Below are 25,032 nucleotides of genomic sequence, written 5' to 3'. Positions count from 1 at the left end.
TGTTCTATTCTCCTGTTGGCCCCCTCAACCCTACCCAGCCCTCGCCCCTCGCCGACCCCTCCTTCCCTCAGAGGCCTGCTCTTCATCTGATAAGGGTCGTGCTGGCCAAACCCTCAGCAGAGCTCCTCAGAGCCGCTCCATGCTAACAATACAACCTCCTTCCCCTCCACGCTCACAGTATTTACATGTGAAAACACAGGGTCTTATCTCCAGTTCACTGGAGCTATGGCACACTGGCCAAGTGAGCGTGTGTTCCTACATATGAGCAAAAGTAGCCTTTAGAGAAAGAGCTGCATGAGGGAACACTTATGTGACTAAATCTACATTTATATCCCGACTTGGGCTTTATATCTTTTCCATTTTTCAGGAGAGAAATATTATCAGACACCGCATGATCATATTAATTATAATATAGTAACCTCAAGAGTCCTTTACAGCACTAGTTGAAAGCATGAAGGTCTTTATTATGAGAAGTATATTAGCCGGCTAAAACGCACTTGTATTTTAGCCAACAGCTAACGGCTACGGTAATGCCAAATGAAACACCCCCAAGAGAGGAAAAGTAGTCTCTTTTCACCATCACCTTGGAATAATGCCATGTTGTCTGTTAATTATAATCCTCATCTACATGAAGATGAGCGACACGACTTTCCTCTCTACTACCAGGACAGCCGATTCAACTATTACTCCTCTTCCTTATTGTCCCCGTTTGCATCTTCTCTTCTCTGCTTGACTGCGCATTAAGGGTCCATTGACTTAAGAGAAATAGGGCTTGATCTCATTGGTGCATAACTTAACTTTTTCACAGCATATGAAGAAATAACCCTTCTGCCAATTCACCAGCTGCCGGGCAGACAGAGAGAGGACAGGCAGCAAAAGAGAAGCGTGCAGGCTTTTAATTAAAGTCTGTGTAGTTAAGGGCTCGGGCTAAGCAAACATGGGCCTCCAACATCAGAGTTTAAGATGAGGTAAAGGAGAGCGGGGCCATGAGAGAAAAGCTCTGAACATTGAAGGAGGGAGGAGGGGTGAGGGGGGTGAACATGAGAGATGTACGCGTGAGGGCAGATGAAGGATGATCAGGACTTTAAGGATGAGAGGGGCAGGTAGAGGCACCGGGGAGGACAGGAGAGGGGATGGGTGTTTACTGTCGGAGATGCGATCACATGTTATCTGATGTATCATAATGTGATGCGGATATTGGGGTGGGAGAGGCTGTATGAGATGCAGGGTTTTCAGGGACATTACAATAAAAATAGGGGGCAACTAGGAAGATAATATTCATATTATTCATGTATTCTGTGAGCTAGGTGTCATAAGAGATGTAGATAGTTGCTATGAATCTTAGATGTATGCAAATCTGAGCTTTAACATTTTACACAAAATATATCAATAGGTTCTTTGACAGAACATAATAGATTACATTGAAGCAGGAAAAAAGTTTTTGCACATTGGACCTTCTGCAGTTTTGGCTCATTATATGGACATGGTGACCTCTATTGGTGGATAGGAAGAACTGCAGGGCTCTGCACAAAAAAACTAAATGCATGAAGGGAAATTTGAATACTAGAGGGGATTTAAAGCTTTCCAGCTTAATGACATTTACTTTCATTTCACTAACTGTCTCTTGACTAGTACTTCACTCCATTAAAGGCTTTATAAATGTTGTTAAAAGTTTTCAGTGATGCAAATACAACTATATTTATTTACATAAGAAATGTACCTAAGAACAATTTTGATGTTATATTTCCTTTTTAATTTTAAATAAGCTTTAACTCAGAAATATTGTTCTTTATATTCAACTACATTTATTGTACACCTGTTAAACTGCAGATTACACTTTTAAATTCAAAACAACTTATGATAAGATCATAAAATAGGGCCTTTTAAAAGATGAGTTTTGGATCCCAAACACTTTGGCTTGTGCATCTTTGTTTCATTCAGGACATAGTTTAAATCCATTATTATTTATACAAAAATCTAAAATATGACTACACATTTGTCCTGCAGAATAACTTTAATTATATCACAACCCTTTATTAACCCTTTTGAGGGCCTCTTCTACTGCAGTACAAGAACATTAAGCTGATAACACTTCTGCAACTAACTTGAGTAATGTTTAGAATGCAGGATTTTTAATCACACTTCTTTCTTCCACCAAATAATGTTTTATTTGTTTCTACCCACAGAGTAGACTCAACAGCATTTATAATCTTTATTATCTAGGGACCTGTGTTTTAAGTTTTGGTCCTGCTGTAAAGCTCCATATGTTGCAATACACATGGTTTTAGAATACGTTAAGTTCCTGAGAAACCGTACAATTACATTTCCAGGAAGACCAACACACGATCTGAGTCAACATTTTATATTACTTTCAAAGTAAAGAATACAGGGGGTAAAAACATCACGATAGGCAAAGTAACAAATGCAGATCATTACCTTTGTGAGATCAAATCAGGGGAAAAAAAGGTGTTTGATCTTTGACATTCTTTATAAAAAACCCAGAAACAAACGACAGACAGACTGGGATACATTTCGTCCTGAGAACAGTTTTTCCAGTTTTACAGCAAATAACATGAATTCTGTTTTACTCTATAGGCCTTTTAACATAGTAAAGGTGCAAACAGTGTACTCATTCCTTTGGAGGGTAATATCCTTAGGTTAAGGTTAATAATGATTATCTTTGGTTTTATTGTTTTCTGCCTGCATTACTACTGCTGGCCCTGGAGGAAAAGAAAGATGCAAGGCACAGCTAGCTACATTAACACATTCACCTCTGGCTTTATGCTCTACCTTGAATAGACTTCTTTACACACCTTATTTCCTATGTACAGTGTTGAACATTTTGAAATGAATGAACAAAGGTCAACAAACAAACAAACACATTTAAACACAGATCCTTCAGATAGGGACTCATCTGTCATCGTCCAATACTATTGAGGATGATCTTCCAGAATGACACAGTTATATACATTACAATGAAATCTGATCTAGGTTATACTATTCTTAAATGAATGTTGTTGTGTGACATTACAATGGGACTGTTTAGAGGTTCTAAAAAGTGGATTTCTGCCCATATACATTTCACATACAAAGGCACTAAGGGCCAAACTTACACAATCATTTGGATTTCTTTTTGTCTACACAAAGAAACATTATTGGTCTTTAAACAAAAATGTAATAAAACATTACATTTACCAAGAGATGAATCTTTTGCTTAGAGGAATGATTTATGAAGCTCATTTGGTAAGGATATGTACCATATATATATATATATATATAATGTATATAAATATATATAATCATTATACAGTGGTATGCAAAAGTTTGGGCACCCCTCTGAGATTTCATGACAATTTGCTTTTCCTTTATAATAGAAGATCACAGCAACAACATTTGTTTTCCTACAAAGATGTAGACGTTTTAGTGTTTTCCAGACCAAAATTCTTAGGGTAGCATTACATAGTTTTATTATAATAAAATAAAATGCAAAAAATGGGATGTGCAAAAGTTTGGGCACCCTTATAAATAGCATTCATTTCAACACCTGTACGGATTTATAGCTGACAGGTTGCTGCACAAAATTGCTTTGATTAGCTCATTAGACCTTCAATTACAAAGACAGGTGGAACCAATCATGAAAAAGGCTATTTAACATAGGTAATAGCTGGCTGTGCCTGGCCTAGGTTCTTTCTTAGGGAGTGGCAAGATGGGGACCTCAAAACAACTCTCCACTGACCTGAAAGCTAAGATAATCCAACATTATAAATTAGGAGAAGGGTACAAAAAATTATCTGACAGGTTTAAACTGTCTGTCTCCACAGTCAGAAACGTAGTTGTGAAATGGAAGGCCACAGGAACAGTCCGTGTGAAGGAAAGATGTGGTAGGCCGACAAAAATAGGGGAAAGGCACAGGCGAAGGATGGTGAAAATGGTCACAGAGAAGCCACAGACCACCTCCAGAGAACTACAACAACATCTGGCTGCTGATGGTGTAGTTGTTCACCGTTCCACAATCCAGCGTACTTTGCACCAGGAAGAGCTCATTGGAAGGGTGATGTGCAAAAAGCCTTTCCTGAGTGTTAATCACAAGAAGAGTCGCATGAGGTATGCAAAAGCACATCTGGACAAGCCAGAAGCATTTTGGAACAAAATACTGTGGTCAGATGAGACCAAGATTGAGTTATTTGGTCATAACATGAACAGGTATGCATGGCGAAAAAAACACACTGCATTCAATGAAAAGAACTTGTTGCCCACTGTAAAATTTGGTGGAGGATCTATCATGTTATGGGGCTGTGTGGCTAGCACAGGTACTGGAAAACTTGTTAAAGTTGAGGGCCACATGAATTCCTTACAGTACCAGGAGATTCTTGACAAGAATGTTCTAGAGTCAGTCACAAAGTTGAAGCTACGCCGGGGTTGGATTTTTCAGCAGGACAATGATCCTAAGCACCGATCAAAATCCACCAAGGAATTCATGCAGAAGCACAGGTACAATGTTCTGGAATGGCCATCCCAGTCCCCAGACCTTAACATCATTGAAAATGTATGGATTTATTTGAAGAAGGCTGTCCATGCACGGAGGCCAAGAAACCTGACTGAACTGGAGACGTTTTGTGTGGAAGAATGGGCCAAAATACCACCTGCCAGGCTTAAGGGACTTGTCTGTGGCTACAGGAGGCGTCTACAGGCCGTTATTGCAGCAAAAGGAGGCAATACTAAATATTAATGGAATTATTTCTTAGGGGTGCCCAAATTTATGCACATGCCTATTTTTGTTTGAATGCACATAAACATGTTTCTGTTTGACCAATACAAGTTATTTCACTACTGAGATGTTTCTGTTACCATAAGGTATAACATATGTTAAAATGAAGTTGCTGCTTCAAAAGCTCAGCAAGTGACAAACTGATGCAGTGGTTTTCCTAAGGGGTGCCCAAACTTTTGCATACCACTGTATATATATCATTTCTGCTCAGTATTGTTTTAAACAAATCTCAATGGTCCTTTTCACGGTTTTGGTTTGACTTTAACCAAATGACAACAAGAAATATTCCTCCACACCTCACTTAGAAATGTCTCACGGAAACACTTGCTTACATGAGTTTAGTTTTAGTACCAGTGAAAGAGTAACACAGTGTTGATTTGTACTATAACCAGCATACTGTAGTCATATTATTAGGTCATTGTTCAAGACTGAAAATCCCTCTGTTGAGCTCCTCTTGTACGTGTTTTTGTTACACTTTTAAAACTCAAACTACTGTATCGTCTTCTCTTAAAAAATGTGTTGACTTCATTAAAAACAAAAGGCATGAACATACCATAGCTAAAAATTATCAGTTAAGTACATTAACTCATCAAATGTAGCAGTGATCCTCATAAAGTACATACTTTATCTGTCAGTCAGGTATTTACAATTTTAACACATTATCTCTTACAAAGCCCACTATGGAAAACATTGTGGGTGTGAAATGTGAAGTACGGTAAGAGTATTGTGAAATGGTGTATGGCGCTGTCTAAGTTCTTCCCAAGTGAGTTAAACAAAGGACAATAACACCACTCCATAAACTACACTATACAACCACAACCCTTTCAGTTAGCATCATGTGATAGGTTAATGAATATTTTGATAATAAGTGTAAGTTTCTTTAGAGATGCAGGCTATGGTCACTGTAATGTATCATACAGAGAATATTTCCAAGGGGAGTGCACGTTAACCAAAGCCAACTGTTGAGAAATGAATGAATGTGTTGCAGATGAGGGTGTAGTGCAGCCATGACCTCAGTAGAGGGAGCCAGCACACAACATCAGTCTCGCAGGATGAGATCCTCTCAGTCCAGTGCTTCTATCAGCCCATGTGTAGGGAGAAGTTTAGGACATCACTTAGTCTCTCAGTCCCTGTTGATTCTCCATCGCAGGCCTTTCCTGTGGACTGTACTGGCCTCGTGGCCCAGCAGCCTGCTCCGTCAGTCCTGCAGTCTCTGAGTTCTGACTAGTTCTACCAACAGAGGGGCTAAGGCTGCTCCGACTCCTCTCTGGAGCTGGAAGTTGGCTGTGTGGAACTGTGGGCCACAGTTCTGGGTGTGGAGGGTGCAGGGGGATGCGTTGTGGGGTGGCTCAAAGGGTCCTGAGGGCCCTCATACTGAGGCAGCTCGCCCTCTGATGGAAGCTCTCCTTCTGAGATGTACGGGGGAGGAGGGAGATCAAACCAGGGAGGCCGACTGGGGGAAAAGACAGAAGAAAGTGCTGTCAGGACCATGAGTGTTGGATTTCTTTTAATGGGACCAACAGCAAGATTCAGGAAGTACACTCTGCTGGTGATCACATGATGTAAGAACATCTGTAAGATTCTGATTCCCAAATTTAGATGTTTTCCCCAATTTATTTCAGATTGGAACAAAGCTTGCACATATTGATCCAAAGTGATTCTTTCTGAAGCTGGTAATTGCAGAGAAAGTTTTGACTTTACTCAGAATATCATTCTCTAGAGCAATGTTCACTATAAGTTATTTCAAACTATTTTATGTTTTTTTTACCCAACCTAGAGGAAAATGTATTTACGGTTTATGATGTTGTTGTTGATGATTTACTAAATAAGATTCTACTTTAGAGACAACTTCTACCACCACTGCTACCGCTTTGTTGGTTTAGTTGTGGCTTGGAGTGCAAAGACATCTTTATGAATACAGAGAGTGGATTATAAACTTTCATACAGCTGATAGCGTCATTATTCTGTTCACCTGACATCCAGAACAGCTTGCGAGTATGAAGGAGGTGAGTCCATGGAGAGTCCGGAGGATAAAGGGTCCCAGACAGCAGATGCAGTGCCTGAGGAGTTGAGCTGTACTGGCCCGCTGCGGTGGGGGAGCCGGGGGAGAGGCCTGGACCCCTGGGATGGATGTGGCCCCGGTCCAAAATGACCAGACGGGACAGCAGCAGGGGCTGGTGGTGGTGATGTGAGCTCCCTCTCACGCCTCTGGGCAGCAGGACGCTTCGCTTCCTCTGGTGATGAAGCACCAGGGCGAGTAACGCCACCACCAGGACGAAGATGACGGCGCTCCCGATGACGGCGTAGGTGATGCTGGGGTAGTAGCGCAGGCGATAGTCCAGAGTCACAAAGTCCTGCCCCGGTGCTTCTGTGGGAGAGACAGGCAGAGACGAAGAGCTAATTAAGAATGGATGATTGAGGAGGCTGGCAAAATGAGAGCATGAGTGGTGGCAATAGAGACAACGAGGCCAATGAAGGGCATACAGAATTGAGAGGGAAACAAGGTAATAGGTGGTTGAGGAAATACAATGGTGGGTGGTGGAGTTGCAGAATGTCAAGCAGCTAAAAGACTTTTAGGTTCATCCTGAAATGTGTTCTGTGAGTCAATAGAGGCAGCCTCTCTTGGAGATGAGAGCGCCTCATAACAAGCATAACAGCCGTCTGACTTTCCCCTAGTGCTTGCAGAGACGGGAAGAACAAATAGAGCAGCATGTTTAGAATGGAGGAAACATTTGAGAACACAGTTCACAAGTATGGACCTCACTCTAAAGAAGGAAAGGAGGCTAAATAATTCTTTGTGATGACCAAACAGCTTACAGCAGCTATATAAAACAGCGCATAGGAGATGAGAGAAGGAGGAACACCAGGGGCGGTCACACATTACCATGTTTGTCGCAAAAAAACTGCAAACTACTTAGAAGTGCAGGGAACTTAACGCCGGCGATAAAGGCCGTGGCCAGTGGTAAGAAATGCAGAGCAGCCAAGTGGATGCCTGAAATGAGGAGAGGGAGTACTGTAATGTCAAGGAGCACTGCAGCTTATTATTCCAGATGGGAAGAGGGAATAGCACTTAAACATTTCCGTTGACTGGTAATATAGAGTGAGAATTTCAATCAGGCACTCGGGGTGAGGCAGGCGTAAATGGTGTTTCTGCTGCTCACAGGGAGACAGTACCATTGAACCGTGGAGAGAGGGAGGGAGAGTGGAAGGAATCCTTTTTATTTCGGAGCTGCAGTAAGGCTGGGATAATGAGCAATGAGCTAACTAAAAGTATTTTACAGTCGCTGTTTCAGTTCAAATTACAGTAATGCCTCAGGGGTCCGTAAAACATCAAACCGCCATGTGCCTCCTAAAAAGTTCAAAACACCCATCGGAACACTTTCTATGCTCTGTGTTTGAGGTTGCTGTGTTTAAAAGACTGTGTATAATGCCTAATATACATGGAAAATAACTCATATCTCTGTCCAATTGGAGACAATTGAGTATACATCCAGGAAAGCCTGCCCATAAATGACCATTGCAAGATATCTTGTGTTTCAATCGATAGTCTGAAAATGCTTCCATCTGTAAGGTTTCGATCCAAAGAAACTGCAAAGCAGGCCAGCCTTTTTAAACCTTTTGAAGTATTTCAGGCTTATATAGACTTACAGGCTCTTGGGGGATATTGTGTTAGGCGCAGGATAGAGATTCCCCCCACATGTACAAGCTAGAGCTACAAGGGGATTTAAATGAAACATGCAGAGCTCCACAAAGAGTCAACCAGTGTGAACCTGTAATGGTGAATTATGGATCTGATCACAAAGCTACACCGACTTAAATGCCTGTGAAAGATAACTCTACTTCCAAGGAGATTATGTTATATACTTTATATATGTACTGGCATTCAAATCACACATTTATAAGGGTCACAATGTGTAGGTCAAGGAATAGATCCACATTTTGAGAAAGCTCCAGCCAGCAGCCCGCAAGGTTAGCTTAGCATACAGACCTTAAACAGGATAGGGGGGATACACAAGTTTAGAAAAAAATAAACTTAACCTAACTGACAGAAATGAGAGTGATACTAATCTTTTGATCAACTCTCAACAGGAAAGAGTGTGTGAGTGTATATTCCAAAATGTCAAACTATTCACTCCCCAAAAGGTGTCTGGGGGTCGAAAAGACTGTCAAAGTCAATATTTGTCAGAGCAATTTTGTGGACACAGCGGCTGGCTATCATTAGAGGAGGAGTTCTTTTCAGTTTGTTTTCTTGTTCTTCCAGACACCATGTTGCATGTTTCCTCTGTCTACCTGACCTTGAAGGCCTCGGGGAGTCTTGAGCAGTGTGTGTGCGTGTGTGTGTGAGAGGGAAAAAAAGCTGTTGAATTCCCAAAAACAACCAGCCTGGCATACAGCCTATTTATGAACTAGTGTGTAGTCAGAGGCCCAATGCCTTAATTAAATCTAATCTAATTCAAATGCTCCGCCCCAACCAGGCACCAGCCAATAAAACAAGCCCCCTCGACCCCTCCCTTGTGATTTAAAATTGGCCTGTCTTTCACGCTACCAATTAATTATGAACTGGACTCTCAGCAGATAAAAGGCCAAAACAAAGAGGAAACATTTCCATAATTACCTAGTAAGAAAAAAAAGCACAAATAGAGCGATCCCACTGCTGCCACCAGACGCTGCCTCTCAGGTTTCAGTGCAGTCCTCCAGGAGCAGAGACACACACACACACAAAGGGAACTCATAATGCTGTAACATTAACAATGGGAGCCTATTCGCTACATTAGCAATAGAGGCGTGAAAGGCTGTTTCAAATCAAACAGGAGATGAAAAGACAGAGAAAAAAGAAAAAGCAAGCTTCTTTTCTGTAAGAGGAGAGAGGTCCTGTTTGTGTCAGCCCCCCCGCTGTATGTGTGATTGAGCTCCACATTTTGTGTTTTAGTCCATTTTTAGCGGTTCGATGCAGTCATGCTACAAAGAAAGGTGTGATCACCACATTCAAAGATGTACTAGGGGGGTCTTGCAAAATGAATGGTAATTCTGACTCAAAAAGAAATACTTATCACACTTCGGTAAGAACGGACACATTCGCACTTTATGTCCTTTGATGGCAGGAATTTCATTTCTATGAAGTTAGGATTCACACATCAAAGTCCTGAACATCTGAGGGCAAAATGTTGTGTTGAAAGGAAATCAAAGGACACAGGTAAAAGCCACACACTTTTAAACATTTCAGTCAGACAACTCACGTGTTTCATTAATATCTTTATTAGAAGCAGTAAATAGTTTGAGTTTGGCGTCTAGGCTCGGGCCTCATCACTCCACATATTTACATAGAACATTGAGTAATGATTAGATAACTATCCCCCGAGCCTACAGGTGGAAGCTGGGGTGGTGGTGGGGCAGGCGAGCATCACCAATGTGAACGCATTAGCAGCGCGGAAGCAGTAGCAGTAGCAGTAGCAGTAGCAGCAGCAGCAGCAGCAGCAGCAGCAGCAGCAGCAGCAGCAGCAGCAGCAGCAGCAGCAGCAGCAGCATTACCGAAGCAGAGGTAGGCAGAGGCGACAACTTAAATAGAGCGCCAGATTTAGGTGACTGCTTGGTTGGTCGCAAGAGTGGCGAGCGGCGTTATGTGGGAATGTATCATTGGTGCTCGAGTTGACTGCCTGAACTAGCACGCAGGCTTCGCCCCATTTCCCAAACTGAGATCAATAAAGTATATCTATCATTGTATTTTAAATTCTATGGCTAAACACTACTTTATTTATTGCCTTTTGAAGACAGAAATCAGACAGGTTTCTATAATTGGGTTTTGTGTGCTTATGTACTCATAGTGCCTGGTCCTGATAGCATCTCTGACAGTGCTACTTTGTGCCAAATATATTTGATGGAAATGTCATGATCAAAGCTGAACATCAAGGTTCACTAGAGGCCTTCCTGCCCTTTTTTAAAGAGCTGCACATGAAAGGTTAAAGAAGACTATGTGTACTGTCAAAAAAACTATGAAAACTAACAAAGCTGGTGGACACTGTTGACCTCACAAGGACTAAAATGAAGGAAACTGCCTTATAAGCTCTTCAAACGAGTCAGATAAGTTTGATATAACGATAGAAATTTGAAAGACCTGCTGCATGGCTTGCGGTCAGGATACAATTTTATCCGAGATTTTTCCATCCATGGCAGTTTGAATCTGTCAGGTATCATTAACCTGTGTTTGCTATAAAGCCTTTTCTTTGCAATTATCTACAAAGCTAATGCAAAAACAGGAGTCGCTTGCTTTTTGTTGAGGGAACAAGGGCAATGCTTACTTCCAGGTTGGCCTATACAAACACTTATGCAGCACTCTATAAGCATGGATAAAAGGCTGTTTAAGCTTGACTCGTGGTAAGGATTTAAATAACTAATAGTATAGATAAATGGTTGTAATAGCTAATGGACAAATACTTCAACTAATAAGCTAAAAGATAAATGGTTTCACTTTTAATTTCATTTATCGTTGAGCATCTGGATCTTTTATTTTGAGTGGTAAACATTAACCGACATCAGCAGAAATGAAGAACTTGTGAGTGGAGCTCTGGATGTTTGAAAGCGACTGCATACAGCATCGACATCACTCTGCAGCTCCCCAGTGACTTTGGCACCTCCAACAGTGCATCTACACTGTTTTCATAAACTCATAAACCTTAAATATGTGGAGGCTCAGGGAGGGGGCGAGATGCAGCCTCTCGACTCAACCACTTTAATTACATTAGAGTGCCTTCTCCCCACATCTCTCCCCTCCCATCCCCTCTCTCCTCCTCTTCACCACTCATGTGCCTTTTGTTTCCCCCCTTCTTGCTTCTCCTCTGATGCGTCCCTCTCCTTTCCTCCCTGCTTTGTGCTTCCTCCTTTCCTCCGCACTCGCTTTCACGCTCTACTCCCCTCTTGTTGGTAATTTACCAGCATGGAGATGACATGTACCTTGCTTTTATTATATACAACAACTGCACTGAGCCTGGATTATGCACTCAGTGGAATGCTTATCAACTGCAAAAACCTACCAAATTTCGATTTTCAGTCTTTCTCCACTTTCTCTCCTTTTCCCTTTACAATCTCCAGCCTTGTTCCTGTTCACACTCTCTCAAGTACACCACTCTTTGCGTACTATTATCTACCACCTGCATCAATCTTATTAACCCAGCATGGGAGGAGGGAATGATAGGGACAGCACAGACAGCACAACAGTGGACAAAGAGAGGAGTTTAAGGAGGACAGAAGTAGAAACAGATGTGGACGTGCAAAAGGGAGAGGGATAAGAGATGAGCACATGGCATCTTTTAAAGTGTCCTGCAGACACGTCTTATCTCCCCTACCACAAATTAATGAAATTGAACTCCACACATGCTGCTCCTAACCAGCCCTGAATCTATTAGGCGATAAGTAACGGGGACCTCCTGCTGTATTTCTGTCAGTGCCAGGAACAAACCTTTTTTGCTTGGATCTCTTTCTGTGTTGCTCTATTTTACATTTTTGTGCCTTTTGTCTTAAAATCTTGATATTTAGCTCAATTTTTTCTTTTGAACTTCTGTATTTTCTTCCTATGTTAATGTTAGTGCTAGTAATGAAAACTAGTACTAACATTATCATGGCTTAACTCAGTTTGATCAAAATAGATCAAATCTAAAGACAGTAAGATATAATGGCAGAGCGAAACATTTTTTGTAGTAGTGAATGTGATGACCTTTGGGCTGGCCGATATTGAAAACCAAATATCACAATGTTTTGACCAATATCAATATTGTGACGATATTGTCGGGTTGACATTGAATTTGTGTTTTCACAAAACATTTACACATTGATTTGTGATAAACAAGTAGTAATGTGGATATAAAGGCCAATAAAACAACTATAACAGTCTGGCAAGTTCAGAGCATCAGTTAAGATATTTAACAAAACATAAAAAACAAAGGGAGACTTGATTATAGTTTAGAAAATGTCCATTACATTGTGTCATTTCATACACATTTTAAGGGACTCTTACCAAAACAGTTTACTATTTGGTTATGGTATAAACTAAACCTGTTTTATTATAACATTAAGCATATTATACAAACAAATGGAATTAAAGCCAAAAGTTGTTTTGCACCTGATCCTACAATAATAACTATCTTCTCTAAAAACACAATGTCCACCTATGTTTCTCTGTTTTACTATTGGATAGGACTTGTAAGGCCAACTTTAAAGAAAAAACCCAAGATTTACACTATACTGTAGCATAGCCAATGAGCAAGAAAAGAGGATGTCTTCACATCAAAATATTTCTTTGATAAAATGAAATAAAGTCAGAACTCCATTGAGAGGGGCCACTGAACATGATGAGACAGAATATTGGTACTCACCCACACATTGTGAGCTTGTATGCAGCAACTGAATCACAGTGAGGGCAGATGTTAGAGCACAATAGGCTATTGAGCATGCACTGATTAAAACAAGCTCTGAAGCACTCCTTTGTCCATCTGTAATCAAACTATGCTGCACATTGACACAATTTGTGTTGTTGGGTTCTGTACATGTGTCTTTTTTTTTTTTTTAAATGGTGTAAATTCCTTCATCCTGATTGGCCACCTGCCAGTGAATATGCTAATTGTCAAAACACTCTCATCCAAAAATGAATAAGGGAAATAAAGAGAAAATAAATCTGGCTAATGAAAGGCCCTGCATATGTTAATTGCCACACTTAAAATGCCTGTGAATAAAGGGAATGAAGCTATCCCCCGCCCCCGCCCATTTGGCTCATTCCTGAGGGAAAGGATAGGGCAGGCACAAATGTGCTGTACTTTCCCTATGCACTCATTTCACATTCACAAAGTGCCATCTTTAAACAGAGTCCAAAGTAGGAGGAAAAAAAAAACTCCCCTTGCTTCAGCACTCCAGGGTATGCAGCTACAGTGGGTGTTGAGTGCGCCTGTCTTCAGCCGAGGGAGGCAGGTCACAGCGGTGCTCTCCCTTATTGCAGTCACTTTGTCTGACGCTAATTACAGGTGTGGGCTTCTGGCTCATTTGGCAGCTCTATTGCAAGAGTTACGCCCACAAGACAGGGTGATAAAATTAGGTGCAGAACCAGTGACAGGCTTCTCAGCACAATAATTCCAGTACTACAAGAGAAGAGCGTTTTTAACCACTAGGGGGCAGACACAGCTCACATGTTTACATGGCAACACACAAATACTAACACACACACATTCACACTTCACTATAGGCCTATGCTAGTATTGGGTGGGCATGCACAACAGTGGGGAGGGCGTGCATTGGGTGAGGGGTGTGTTTGGGGGGAGCATTCCATCTGGCTTCAAACACCCTCTAACAGATGCACACATGTGCAATCAACATTCAGTCACCACATACAGCGCACATACATTCACCATAGAGTAATTTGATCACACACACACACACACACACACACACACACACACACACACACACACACACACACACACACACACACACACACACACACACACACACACACACACACACACACACACACACACACCTCTCAGATGCTCATGTGAGCTAAAACAGCAGTACAAACAAAATACCAGGAATCCTTTTATCCTGTTCCAGAGTGAGCTAACTAAACCCATGCCACATGGTGAAATATCAACAAAAAAAAGTTGGAGACTACAGACAGCTACTTGTGGTTTGTTTGGTGGTGCACTAGTGCTTTTACTCTCGTCAGACTCCACTACTAGCAGAGAGAAAAACATACATTGAAAAGTGGCTGAGGTGGCAAAAGTATTATTACACTATACTTGCATGTAAGATCATAAAACGTGAGCTTATCTATCTGACCCAATGTACACTAAGTTTTATGTTCAAGTCTGCATATGAAATATAACACAAACATTTCATTTATTCCGAGCATTGTTGTCTGCATTGTTTTTGTATTGTAAGTACCCTACGCAAAGCAGGTGAGTCAGTGGGGAGGTGGTACGCTCGTCTATAGTCATGCAGGTGAGGTTACTGTTACTTTCTTTCTATAGAGGTAGCATGAAAAAAGCAACTGTGAATGTTCCAATGGTTTTCTCGTTTACTTTGGAGATGAAAATTGTCCTTTATAGGTGCATCGTTTTGGCTGGGAGCAGAGCAGAGCCTTAGCTGATTTATTTCTTTCCATCATATCTCATGTGCAGACACTATTCAATGCCGTCCAATGACTGTGTAAGCCAGCTCCAGAGGTGGTCTGATGTTGCTGATCCAGCCACATGCTGATAGTGTGTGTGAGTGTGAGTGTGAGTGTGAGTGTGTGTGTGTGTGTGTGTGTGTGCATTAGAAACTTCGGTTAACATACAACCTTCTTTATCTAGATAAGACATCTTGATACGGATCAGACTTTAATCCCAGAGCATGAAAAAGGTCCATGCCTCACCTCTATCCCAGCTCCCATGTTTTCCCTATTGCTCTTTAGATGTATGGTGTTTGTTTGTGTGCTGTACCTTAAAGATGAGACACGTCCACCCGGGCAACACTGATAAATGGCTTGGAAACAGGCATCCTTTCTAGGGAACTGTGAAACACTGAGGTTTATTTCATCTAGCAGAAACATGGAAGCACTTGATGTTCTTGTTGTATGTGAGACCAAAGACTGTACAAGCCCGATGTCATCAATAAATGGATGTCGGATTTTTTATATTACTGAGCTTCACACAATATATTTGCAGCAAATTAAACATTTTTTCGCTCCGACCTACCAAAGCGCTTAGAGCAACTGCCTTCATGCAATCATTACATGCTTCCTGCATTTGGACGGAGAAATGGAGAGAATTGAACAGAGTAATCTCAACAAAGAAAATAGGATGTTGAATGTAAGACTATTTGATCTCTAAATATGCATTCAATCAACACTCTTGAGATCTTAAGGTTACCACCCAACACTTTAATATGTGTTCACCCTCATTGTCCTCTGTTCTGTGATATTGTTTTTTACAAACCCCCACCCTGCCAGCAAACTTCCCCCCCGAGTGGGACATAAAAGATTGATTGATTGAAATCCGCTCTGCCATGCCACGCTGGGAAGCAAAGCATGTTAACTGCTCTGCGCCAGGACGGTTCCAGATCCCTTCGGCATCACAGTATTAATATTCATGTCCCATGCTGTCACCCTCATCCTGTTGCTGTGACCTGTCATGTACTATATGTCGGTTCTTGTTAGCATGCACAGAGAAAGAAGGAATTAATGCATCGGCTGTTTGTGCATGTACTAGTACTTTACAAGCCTGCCTGTCTTTTATTCCCCCTTTTTTCTCATTAAGAGCTTCTTCATGGTTTCATGTAAGCCCATATTTCAGTCTGTCTCTGTCCTTTTGTCTCTCGGTACATCCTTGTGTGTGTGTGTGTGTGTGTGTGTGTGTGTGTGTGTGTGTGTGTGTGTGTGTGTGTGTGTGTGTGTGTGTGTGTGTTGCTTCGGGGAAGGGAGGTTTTCATGCTTCATCGGGCCTCTATTTGCCTGTCCTGTAATAACTTGTCCGCTCCATTGCTTGCCACTATCAGACCCCCCCATAACACTCAGTCACAGCCTACCGTGGGCCACTAGATGAGCGGAGGGGACGTGGGTTAGAGTTAATGAATGACTTCGGCATCTGGAAAACATCCATTGTGGAGGAGGAGGAGGAAGGAGGAGAAGAGTGGAGGGACAGATGGAAAGGACAGGACAGCAAGGTTGAAGGGCAGGTGAAAGAAAGGCCACTGACTAATTTATCTAAGGAGCAGCAAATGTAAAAAAAGTTCAGCGTAGAATGTTAAATAATAGAGAGCAAGGTTGGGTCTGAAAAAAAAGAGTGTAGCTGATAAATGAAGTAAGTACTGCAACATTAAGTACTTGTAATAAGATGTCAGACTGATTTAAGAACCAATAACAATGCCGATTACTGTGACTGCTTTGCTATAATGACATTATTGGTAAGCTTGGGACAGATACAAGAGGGCAATATATAGTTAACATCAAATATCTAACAAAAGTGAGAATATTCAGTCCTCATATTTAATGTAAGGTGCAGCATGTCGGAGTCATTTAATTGAGCTAACATAATGTATAGGTATTTGTAAACGTATGTGCTAACTGTATATAATCTACTTAGTCTTATAACCTCAAAAGGGATGGATGGTTGTTTTGACATAAAGTACATTTAACTAAAATAATATATTGACATGTAGGGACTCGCTGAGGTCTCGCTGAGCTCAATACACCTGGCCAAGAAACAGTGTGGCACCCAACGGTGTACACTAAAAAATCGCTTATTTTCACATCAGTTTTTGTTCAGGCTAGCTTTTTTTTCTGTGTGCCACCAGTCTTTATACTGAGCTAAGCTTGACGGCTGCTGAAGGTAGCTTCATTTTTGATTTGCAGAGAGAAAACAATGAGAGTTTCCACAACTGGATCTGCGGCACACAGTATTTAATGTTGCTGCTGATTGGGGAACATGGGAGAACATTGAGAAGTGGAACAGAGAAGCTACTGTAGCGCAGCAGGGAAATAGTCACTTGTGTTTGTGTATCAGGGAATCTGACTCAGAAGGAGCTGCAAAAACAAATATGCGTCACTCATCGTTGTATTCCTAACATGTTTCAACCCAGGCACTGAATTGGGAGTTTCAGCTCTCTTTCTTCCATTCAGTGGTTGAGAACGGTACGCATTTTTTTCCTGGAGCAAAAGAGAAGAATGGGGAGGGTGAGAGTTTGCTCGGGATCGCCGAGAGGCTTTGACTAAGATCCCCTCCCACCAAACCTGACGGGTACAGTCACCATGGCAACCGTCCTTTGGGGCTGATAGGTGAGTTGGGAAGGGGAGGAGGCTAGCCTGAGAGTGGACACAAACAGAAAAGGCATGCGCACAAACGGATAACGCCCAAAGCCATGATCTGATGGAGCTCAATGATAAGACCCTGGAGATTAAGAGCCCTCGTCAGGCCTGTGTGCTTTTGCAGGGATGGGATCCGCAGGCTTCCACCAGTCTCCTTAGGAGGGACAGGAGGCTATTATAAATTGTAGCCTGCAGCTATATCGACAAAAAAACAGCAGGCAGGATGACATGCAGGAGTCACGGAGGAGACAGGGATTCAGCTGACAGCCTCTGTGACAGGAGGCTGATGTCGGACGATTGACTGTTGAGGGCAAATTGGATTAAGTGACATATAAAACTTTCCTAAAGTACCAAAATAGCCCAAGTTGGGGTTGAATGTGAAAAAAAAGATCTGACACTCACAGTCGATTAGGATGTTCATTAAGCTCCAATGTGAAAAAAAAGGTTTCTGAATATTGTTTAAATTAATGGATTTTATTCGACTCAGAACTATATCCCTGCCTTGATGGTGATTAAATGCCATAATATGTTACAATCAGTGATAACAGAATTATGTAAGCACAGTAGCACTTTTAAATACCCTTCTTTCACATCTGTTGGAAAAGCTGTGAGTGAGAATCCTTAAAAGTGAATGCATAACATTTCCAAAAGACACATGACTTCACAGCTAGCCTCTTACATGAGCTGGATATAACAGAAGTGGTCAACTGAATAGGTAAGGTAAGGGAGGTAACATGTTAGAAAAAAGATAAAACACGATGAGAGACTGAAGCAGAGGAGAATAAGGCTGAATTGATCAGCAGATGATGCTGTCACATGTTTAGAGACATTTTAGAGGCACACAACAAAGGAGAAGACTCGTCTAATAAATGGGTAGAACAGCAGCGAGGAGCGTGATGTACTGCCAGCCTCTCCGAAGTTTTATCTACAGGGTGACGTTGTGTCTCTCTCAGAATTCCTGCTCTGCTCAATGATTTAAGTTCCATTGCCAACCAAAACCTTTGTTTCAAAGCTGTTCAAAGCACTCAGAGGTCTGTATGTTATCAAGAGTGTGAACTGAATGGATTTTTCAACATCAATAATGTGCTTCAGTCCTCAGCCAGCAGCTAATTATGGGACTTTTCCCAGAATGTGAGAGGCTTCTCTAAAAGCACATTTTAGCACCTCACTGTTGGTTTTGAATGCTTTAAGTCATTGACTGCCAATTGGGCATAATGCTGAACATTTTTTCCAAAACATGCAAGCTTTTAGTATAGTATCTTTTTGTGTAGGAGGTTTCATGATTGGTATAGTTGTGAAGTGAGTGAACTGTGCATAAGAAATGTTTGAAACTTCTTCTTAGGAGATGCATTTACATTGTTACATTTGAAGCATGGGAGGTTTCCATGAGATATTTTTTAAGGAGATAAACCATGGCAGATGCCTATAGATGAAAGCATAATATAATACAAACTTTAAATGTACATACAGTTAGCTTTTACTTAAAATATCCTTGAAAAAATGGCTGTAGTTGCTTGTGCTTATCTATCTCCCGCCACATCCAGATTGATGCACATTTATTTCTGCCTGTTTTTAACTTGAGTGCACAAGCTGCCTGTGTTGCTTTCAGTTTTATTGATCAGATAAGTGGCAGTTAAGCAATCAGTCTTTTTCAGGCTGCCACTCACAGGTTCACCTGCTGAGTTGGTCCCAATGTGCACTAAAGCTGGTTAACAGGGTTGCTTATTGTATCACTGTTGACAGTATGACAAACATTTGTCAATATAATTGGAAAGTTTTCTTTTGTTCTGTTTGTGTACGAAGCACACACAAACACTTTGGACTGGTGGTTAAAGTTATTTCAATTGATGTAAGTAAACGAATACAACTGCATCTAGCTATGTGTCAAAGGCAGACCATTTATGTTTTTTCCTTTCCTAATACACACCATGATATTTCAATCATATTACATTTGAACATTTTGAACTCTCTCAGGTATAGCTCTTTACACAAACTGTCCATGCACAAAAACACCCATGAACACACGCAATAACATGCATGAGCACACCAGCAGTAAATTCCTTTTGGCCACATTATCTACTGAGAATTGGTGGAAACTAGAGACTTCTAGAGTGTAAAGCTCAAATATTTTTGATGATTATTTAAGGAATTTATTGTGGTTCTCAAAGAAGAGATCCTAGTCACACATTCATGAGTCATAATGGTGCATACAGACCTCTTTCTTACAATGGGAAAATTAAATCAAGTAAATTGTGATTGTGATTTACGTACATATGACCACTTCAATCACTGAAGAGTGTACCATACATCAAACCTGCCAACGACAGATGTTTACATTAACTGACCCTTTCATATATTGCTACATACATGTAACCTTGGCTGCTAAGGTACTGAAAAACCCGAGTTGGAAAAAGAGTAAATCCTCACAAACATCTGTGTGGACAACGGTTATATGTTCGTTTCTCTGTGAAACACTAAGTATGCAAATGGGCCAGTCGATGCTGTTCAAGGCTAAAGGCAAACATGGGCAGCATGCTCAAGGCTTATCTATTAAAAAAGGTACAGTGAACAGCAGCTTCCCGCCCCGCACGACAGGCCCACTTTATCCTGGCAGGCCACGCTACGATAAGTCTGAGCCCAGAGAGGAGAGGGGCGCAGTGAAGTTGATCTGGCTTCAGATCAAGTGGGATAAACCCTGCAATGTCACATGCACACACCCACACACACTCAAATAAGCCCAAAAAGTTGTCTGCAAAGAACAAGGAAGAACAAACCATGCAGACACACAGAATATCCGTTGCCACGTACAATGCCAGTCCTCCCATGACTTCAGTTCTGCCCTGTTCTCCTCCTGGCTGAGAAACAGAGAAAGACCCCCTGATGGCCTTTCCACCATCTAATCCCCTCTCCTTGAACAATGGGCCTGGTCAGCCTGGTGGAAGCTTGAGGAGCCCCTGCGTCTTTTATCAAAGTCAAACAACAGAACAACACAGTCTGTTGCTGAAGGTCTATTGCTCCACCTCGTATCTCTGTGCTCGGCAAGAGAGGAATCAATGGCGTCTGTCTGAGTGATAAGAAGTGGAGCATGATGGTCAGCTGTGAAGCTTGTACATATTTGCTCCGAGTATATCAGTGCCAACGGGGGGCTGGTACCTGGAGGTCACAGATAAGGCTTGTCGCAGAACCTTCTCCGAGATAAGTGTTCGAAGTCGTGACCTTTTACACATGTGAAGCCCGGCAGCGAAGAATGCTGACCACGCATGCTGTGCGGTCTGAAAGAACAATGGGGGAGCTGACTGAAATGACGGGGAGAAAAAAAAACAGCAGGAATCTTGGTTTGTTTCACTAGAAGGTATGCTGAGTGTGTAACCATCTCTGTATGGCCATTTGCATACAAATATTATTGCATGCCAGTCTTTCTTTTGTCTCTCATCTTCTTTTGTCTCCCTGCACATGGCGTAGAGCCTACAACTGGAAATAGCTGCCTGACGTCTTCTTGAACACCAAAAAGATTGAGGAGGAGGGTTTGATACGTTGCAAAGATGTGACAAACAGCATTCTTTTGCACCTCTTCCCTTGGCTATTTACAATACCAAAGCTTTATTAACCGGAAGAGAACAGAACTCCTCTTGTTGCCAAAGGGAACAACTTGAACACAAACAGCCAATTAGGATCAATTGCTCTAAAATCAATTAGGCATGTATTACAGTTTACTGTATATGTGCCCTGTGGCTTATTGGTACAAATAAAGCAGTGGGGCTCAGTGTGTGTTTAACCTTCACAAGTGAGAGAGGGACCTTGTTCTTTTCCCTATACAGCTTAATTTATTGATATCATTTATTCACTACCTTGGTCACACTCTTTCCCAAAACCACTTTTTTTTTCAATCTCTATGGAAATCATTTTTTCCTTCGTTTTATTGCTAAAAGCTCAATGAATGTTTGTTTTGTCTTCTCCCTCCCAGATGCTTTTGTTTCTCTGGTCATATCAAACAAATCTGCTACTCTATGCTTGTTGATCTTTTATATGCCTCATTCTCAGCAGGGGCCTATTTTAATGGCTTAGACATCTCCATTAATGGGTTCTTCCAAATCAATAACAGCCAGGCGCTGTATACGTTAACATACGCTTATGCTGCATCATTTTCAATGCAATTGATCCTCATCCATGCACTTGCACACATGTTCGTTTCCTCCCGGTAATTAAGGCTTTTGAAAATATGCACATTTATTCATAATTCCATCCATCAACGCCAGGCGGAGGCATGCATGCACATATTCTTTAAGACGGAAATACAATCTCTAGGCCACACAACCTAAGATGAGATAGACTTCACATCAAACTGTGGCACACTGTGTAAGTGTGTCAAATTGTTGCCCCACTAATAACTAATGCAGCTTTCGGCTATGCATTAGCAGTAGCCTGAGGGAGTTGTATGATACTGTGTTACTGAGAGAGAAGCGTCATGAGGTATACAGGGGAGAGTTTGTATGTTGTGGCACAAATGCAATTACAGGCACAAAAAGAAGCAAAACAAGTATCTCTTCATCCCAATTCCATACGCAATTTATCCAGTGTGTAAACATTTATCTTCATAGTCATGTGTTTGTGCAGTTGGTGTACATTTCTGTTTTACAAACAGAACAGCGTTATTAGATGAGTGCTAACAGGCATCTATCAGTTGGATACTTTGGAAAGCGTTATCCAATTAACTAAAGCAAGTTGTTATTTAAAAAAAAGAATATTTAGCAGTTTTACAAACCTCTATACACATTTAATAATATGTATGAGTCACAGTAAGCCATACAAGTGAACTACTGTGAGTGCACTGCTCTTTAAAACACCTGTAAAAAAGGTTTGATGGACTTAAACGAGAACAGGTCTACGTCGCCATGTGTAAACTTAGTATCAGTTTAAGTTTATTTAGTCTAACAGCTGTACAAACAAATGGGTCTAATGAGTTTAAAAACACAACTACTTTCTAAAAGGTGACTATCAAACATATATTCAGCCCTGTTTTTTAGGAGTTGTATAATGTTTCAAGACATACTTAGAGGGAAAATTAATCTTAATAAAAGTCAAAGAAAACACAGCCCTGAGACTTGATGATATTTCTGTGAATACTAACAGCTAAACATTTCCCCAGTAGATGGGCAGAGATGGTAGAGGCTGCTTTTAGAAACTAGGCTAGGAAACCACACCCCTCATAAGCTACCCCTCAGGAATACTTGCAGTTGGTCCACAGAACCATTTCTATTGTGCATGGTCTGAAGGGGAAACGCCTATAGATCAGTGCATAATCAGCCTATAGAGGGCACACAAATATGTTTTTACATCTAAAAGAGTAAATGATTGCACATTATATCCTGAGTGTGGTGCTTCTACAGGCAATAAGAGTTGAACATTTGCTAATGACAGATAACCCATCTGAAAATACACCCTAGAGCTACACGTTGTGTGAGTTTGTTTTCACTTTGAAAGAAAGACTAAATGTTCTACATGCAATGATCCTGCAGATGGAGAAACAACAGAACTTGTCGGCCTTCAACCTTCATTAACTTTCCTATGAGATTCTTGTTGGCAATGAAGCTGGTTTTGGAACCCACACACACATAACTATTTCTCACAAAGGGCAGAATATCACTCTATGTAGCTATTCCTGGTGCACTTGAGCAGCATCTTCATTTCACTCAGTGTTTGTACTGTAAGAAACCACTTTGAAATGAAATACTGTTGCCCTGTTATTGGGATCCACTGACAAACATATGAACTAAGTCTGACACATCAAATGGTCAAAATCAAAATCATATTCCCAATAAAGTGGACCAGAGCAAGTTACACTTGAAGTGCAATCGAGTCCCATTCCACACACACAAAGTAAAACACAGCCTTTCATCCACATCTTAGCACATCTTCATTATTTTAAAGTTATAACAGTAAAAGACTGGTGACTTACTGTTTCTATGCAACTTGGGTATCATGGGACAATCTACAAAACATTCATATCAATTGATAGTTGTAAGGCATCAAAGGAAACAAGGTGATAAAAGCATGTTGTTGTTTTTTTTGCGAGGTCACACTGTAAATCCACTGTTGTTCTTTTATATAGTTTATTCTGTATGTTATGTTGTATATGTTGAAATGTAACGTGTTATGAATTTGCACGGCTGAAACCTTGGCCAGGTCTTGCTTTTAAAGAGATTTAAAAAAGGACACTCCTGGTTTTAAGACGAATCGAAAGGTAGAAAATAAAATGCAAAGAAGAAAGAAATAAGGAAAACAAAATACATAGCTATAAAAAGCTTTAACAAGTGAGAAAAACGTTTACCTTTAAAGTTGTTTTGGTAATTCTTAACCAGGATCTCCATTTTTGCCACTACTTAGTTCTGGCACAAAGGAAATCCTCCTCGTGACCAATGTAGTTTCAAAATGTAGCCATCAAATGCTTTGGCAAGTTCAAGGTTAATGTGCACATCAGCCAAGGACTGTCAATAACTTTTATCGATTGGGGATCAAACTGCCAACATACAGGTCATTCAGAGCGTTATTAAGAATTAATCACTTAATCGTGTTCCTGACGTCACATAAAAAACTTGATTAGCCCTCTACTTTCAGCCAGTACCCATGATACAGTGCTTCAGAAAAGGCAGCAAATGTATTTAAAGGCTTCATGCATTGTTGCATGCTGATCTGAGCAAGACTCAAGACCAAAACTCAAGCAGTAAGGAAGATCACACATCATAAGTCATGCCATGCTGACTAATGATAAGTAATCCCTGTTAACCTTTGCTTCAGATTGTATATATATTTGTTCAGCATTGTGAGGCTAATATTATTTATGATTTTGATATCAAAAACAGATTTGTATTCATTTAAACTCTGTTTTTATTTTCAATGTGGTAACCATTAAGTCCCTGCCTTTGGTTTCTCAAGCGTTACATAACATTTTTTTTCTCTTTGCCGCAAACCATATACTCTAATTTGAACCATCCAGCAGCTCATGTAAGTAAACCACAGATCTGTGCACATGTTTGTCCTGCAGGCATACTTGTCCTTGCTTTTTGTGCATTCTCTCCACCAAAAAAGCTGCTAAGGAGAAGGACCAAAGGTGAAACCCACCACACAAACCCTTTTCTCTATGTTCACTGTATCTCTCACCCTTTTCCCTGTCTCTCTCAATCTCCATCATGATTTTAACATGCCTCTAATATTCAGGTAATCTGACAGTACCAAACAATGAGAACAACATAAACAGGAAGAATGGGTGAGGCAGAGGCGAGGAGAGAAAAGAAAATGATGCCGAGGCTGTTTGAGGGGATGGTGAAAAAGGAAAAATACTAGCCGAGGAACAAAGGGGTATTATCATTTCAAGCATTATGTTTTAAGCCTTGCAGATCTGAACAAAGCGACCGAAGATCGCCAGAGGAAGCAAGAGAAC

The 25,032-nt window shown here is 41.0% G+C and overlaps 1 protein-coding gene across 1 annotated transcript in view; it reads right to left on the bottom strand.

The window, feature by feature from the left end:
- Positions 1-4,958: 4,958 nt before the first annotated feature.
- The window catches only part of ldlrad3 (low density lipoprotein receptor class A domain containing 3), a 65,692-nt gene continuing 45,618 nt past the window's right edge, over positions 4,959-25,032 (bottom strand). The window contains 3 exon segments of the mRNA XM_063909919.1: positions 4,959-6,221; positions 6,741-6,795; positions 6,798-7,136. Coding sequence (XP_063765989.1) covers positions 6,014-6,221; positions 6,741-6,795; positions 6,798-7,136 — 602 coding nt within the window. The 3' untranslated portion in view covers positions 4,959-6,013.

The sequence above is a fragment of the Eleginops maclovinus genome, chromosome 2 (assembly GCF_036324505.1).
Source record: "Eleginops maclovinus isolate JMC-PN-2008 ecotype Puerto Natales chromosome 2, JC_Emac_rtc_rv5, whole genome shotgun sequence".
Taxonomy (NCBI): domain Eukaryota; kingdom Metazoa; phylum Chordata; class Actinopteri; order Perciformes; family Eleginopidae; genus Eleginops; species Eleginops maclovinus.
Note: the sequence above shows the minus strand (reverse complement) of the source record. Positions and strands in the feature narration are given on the sequence as shown.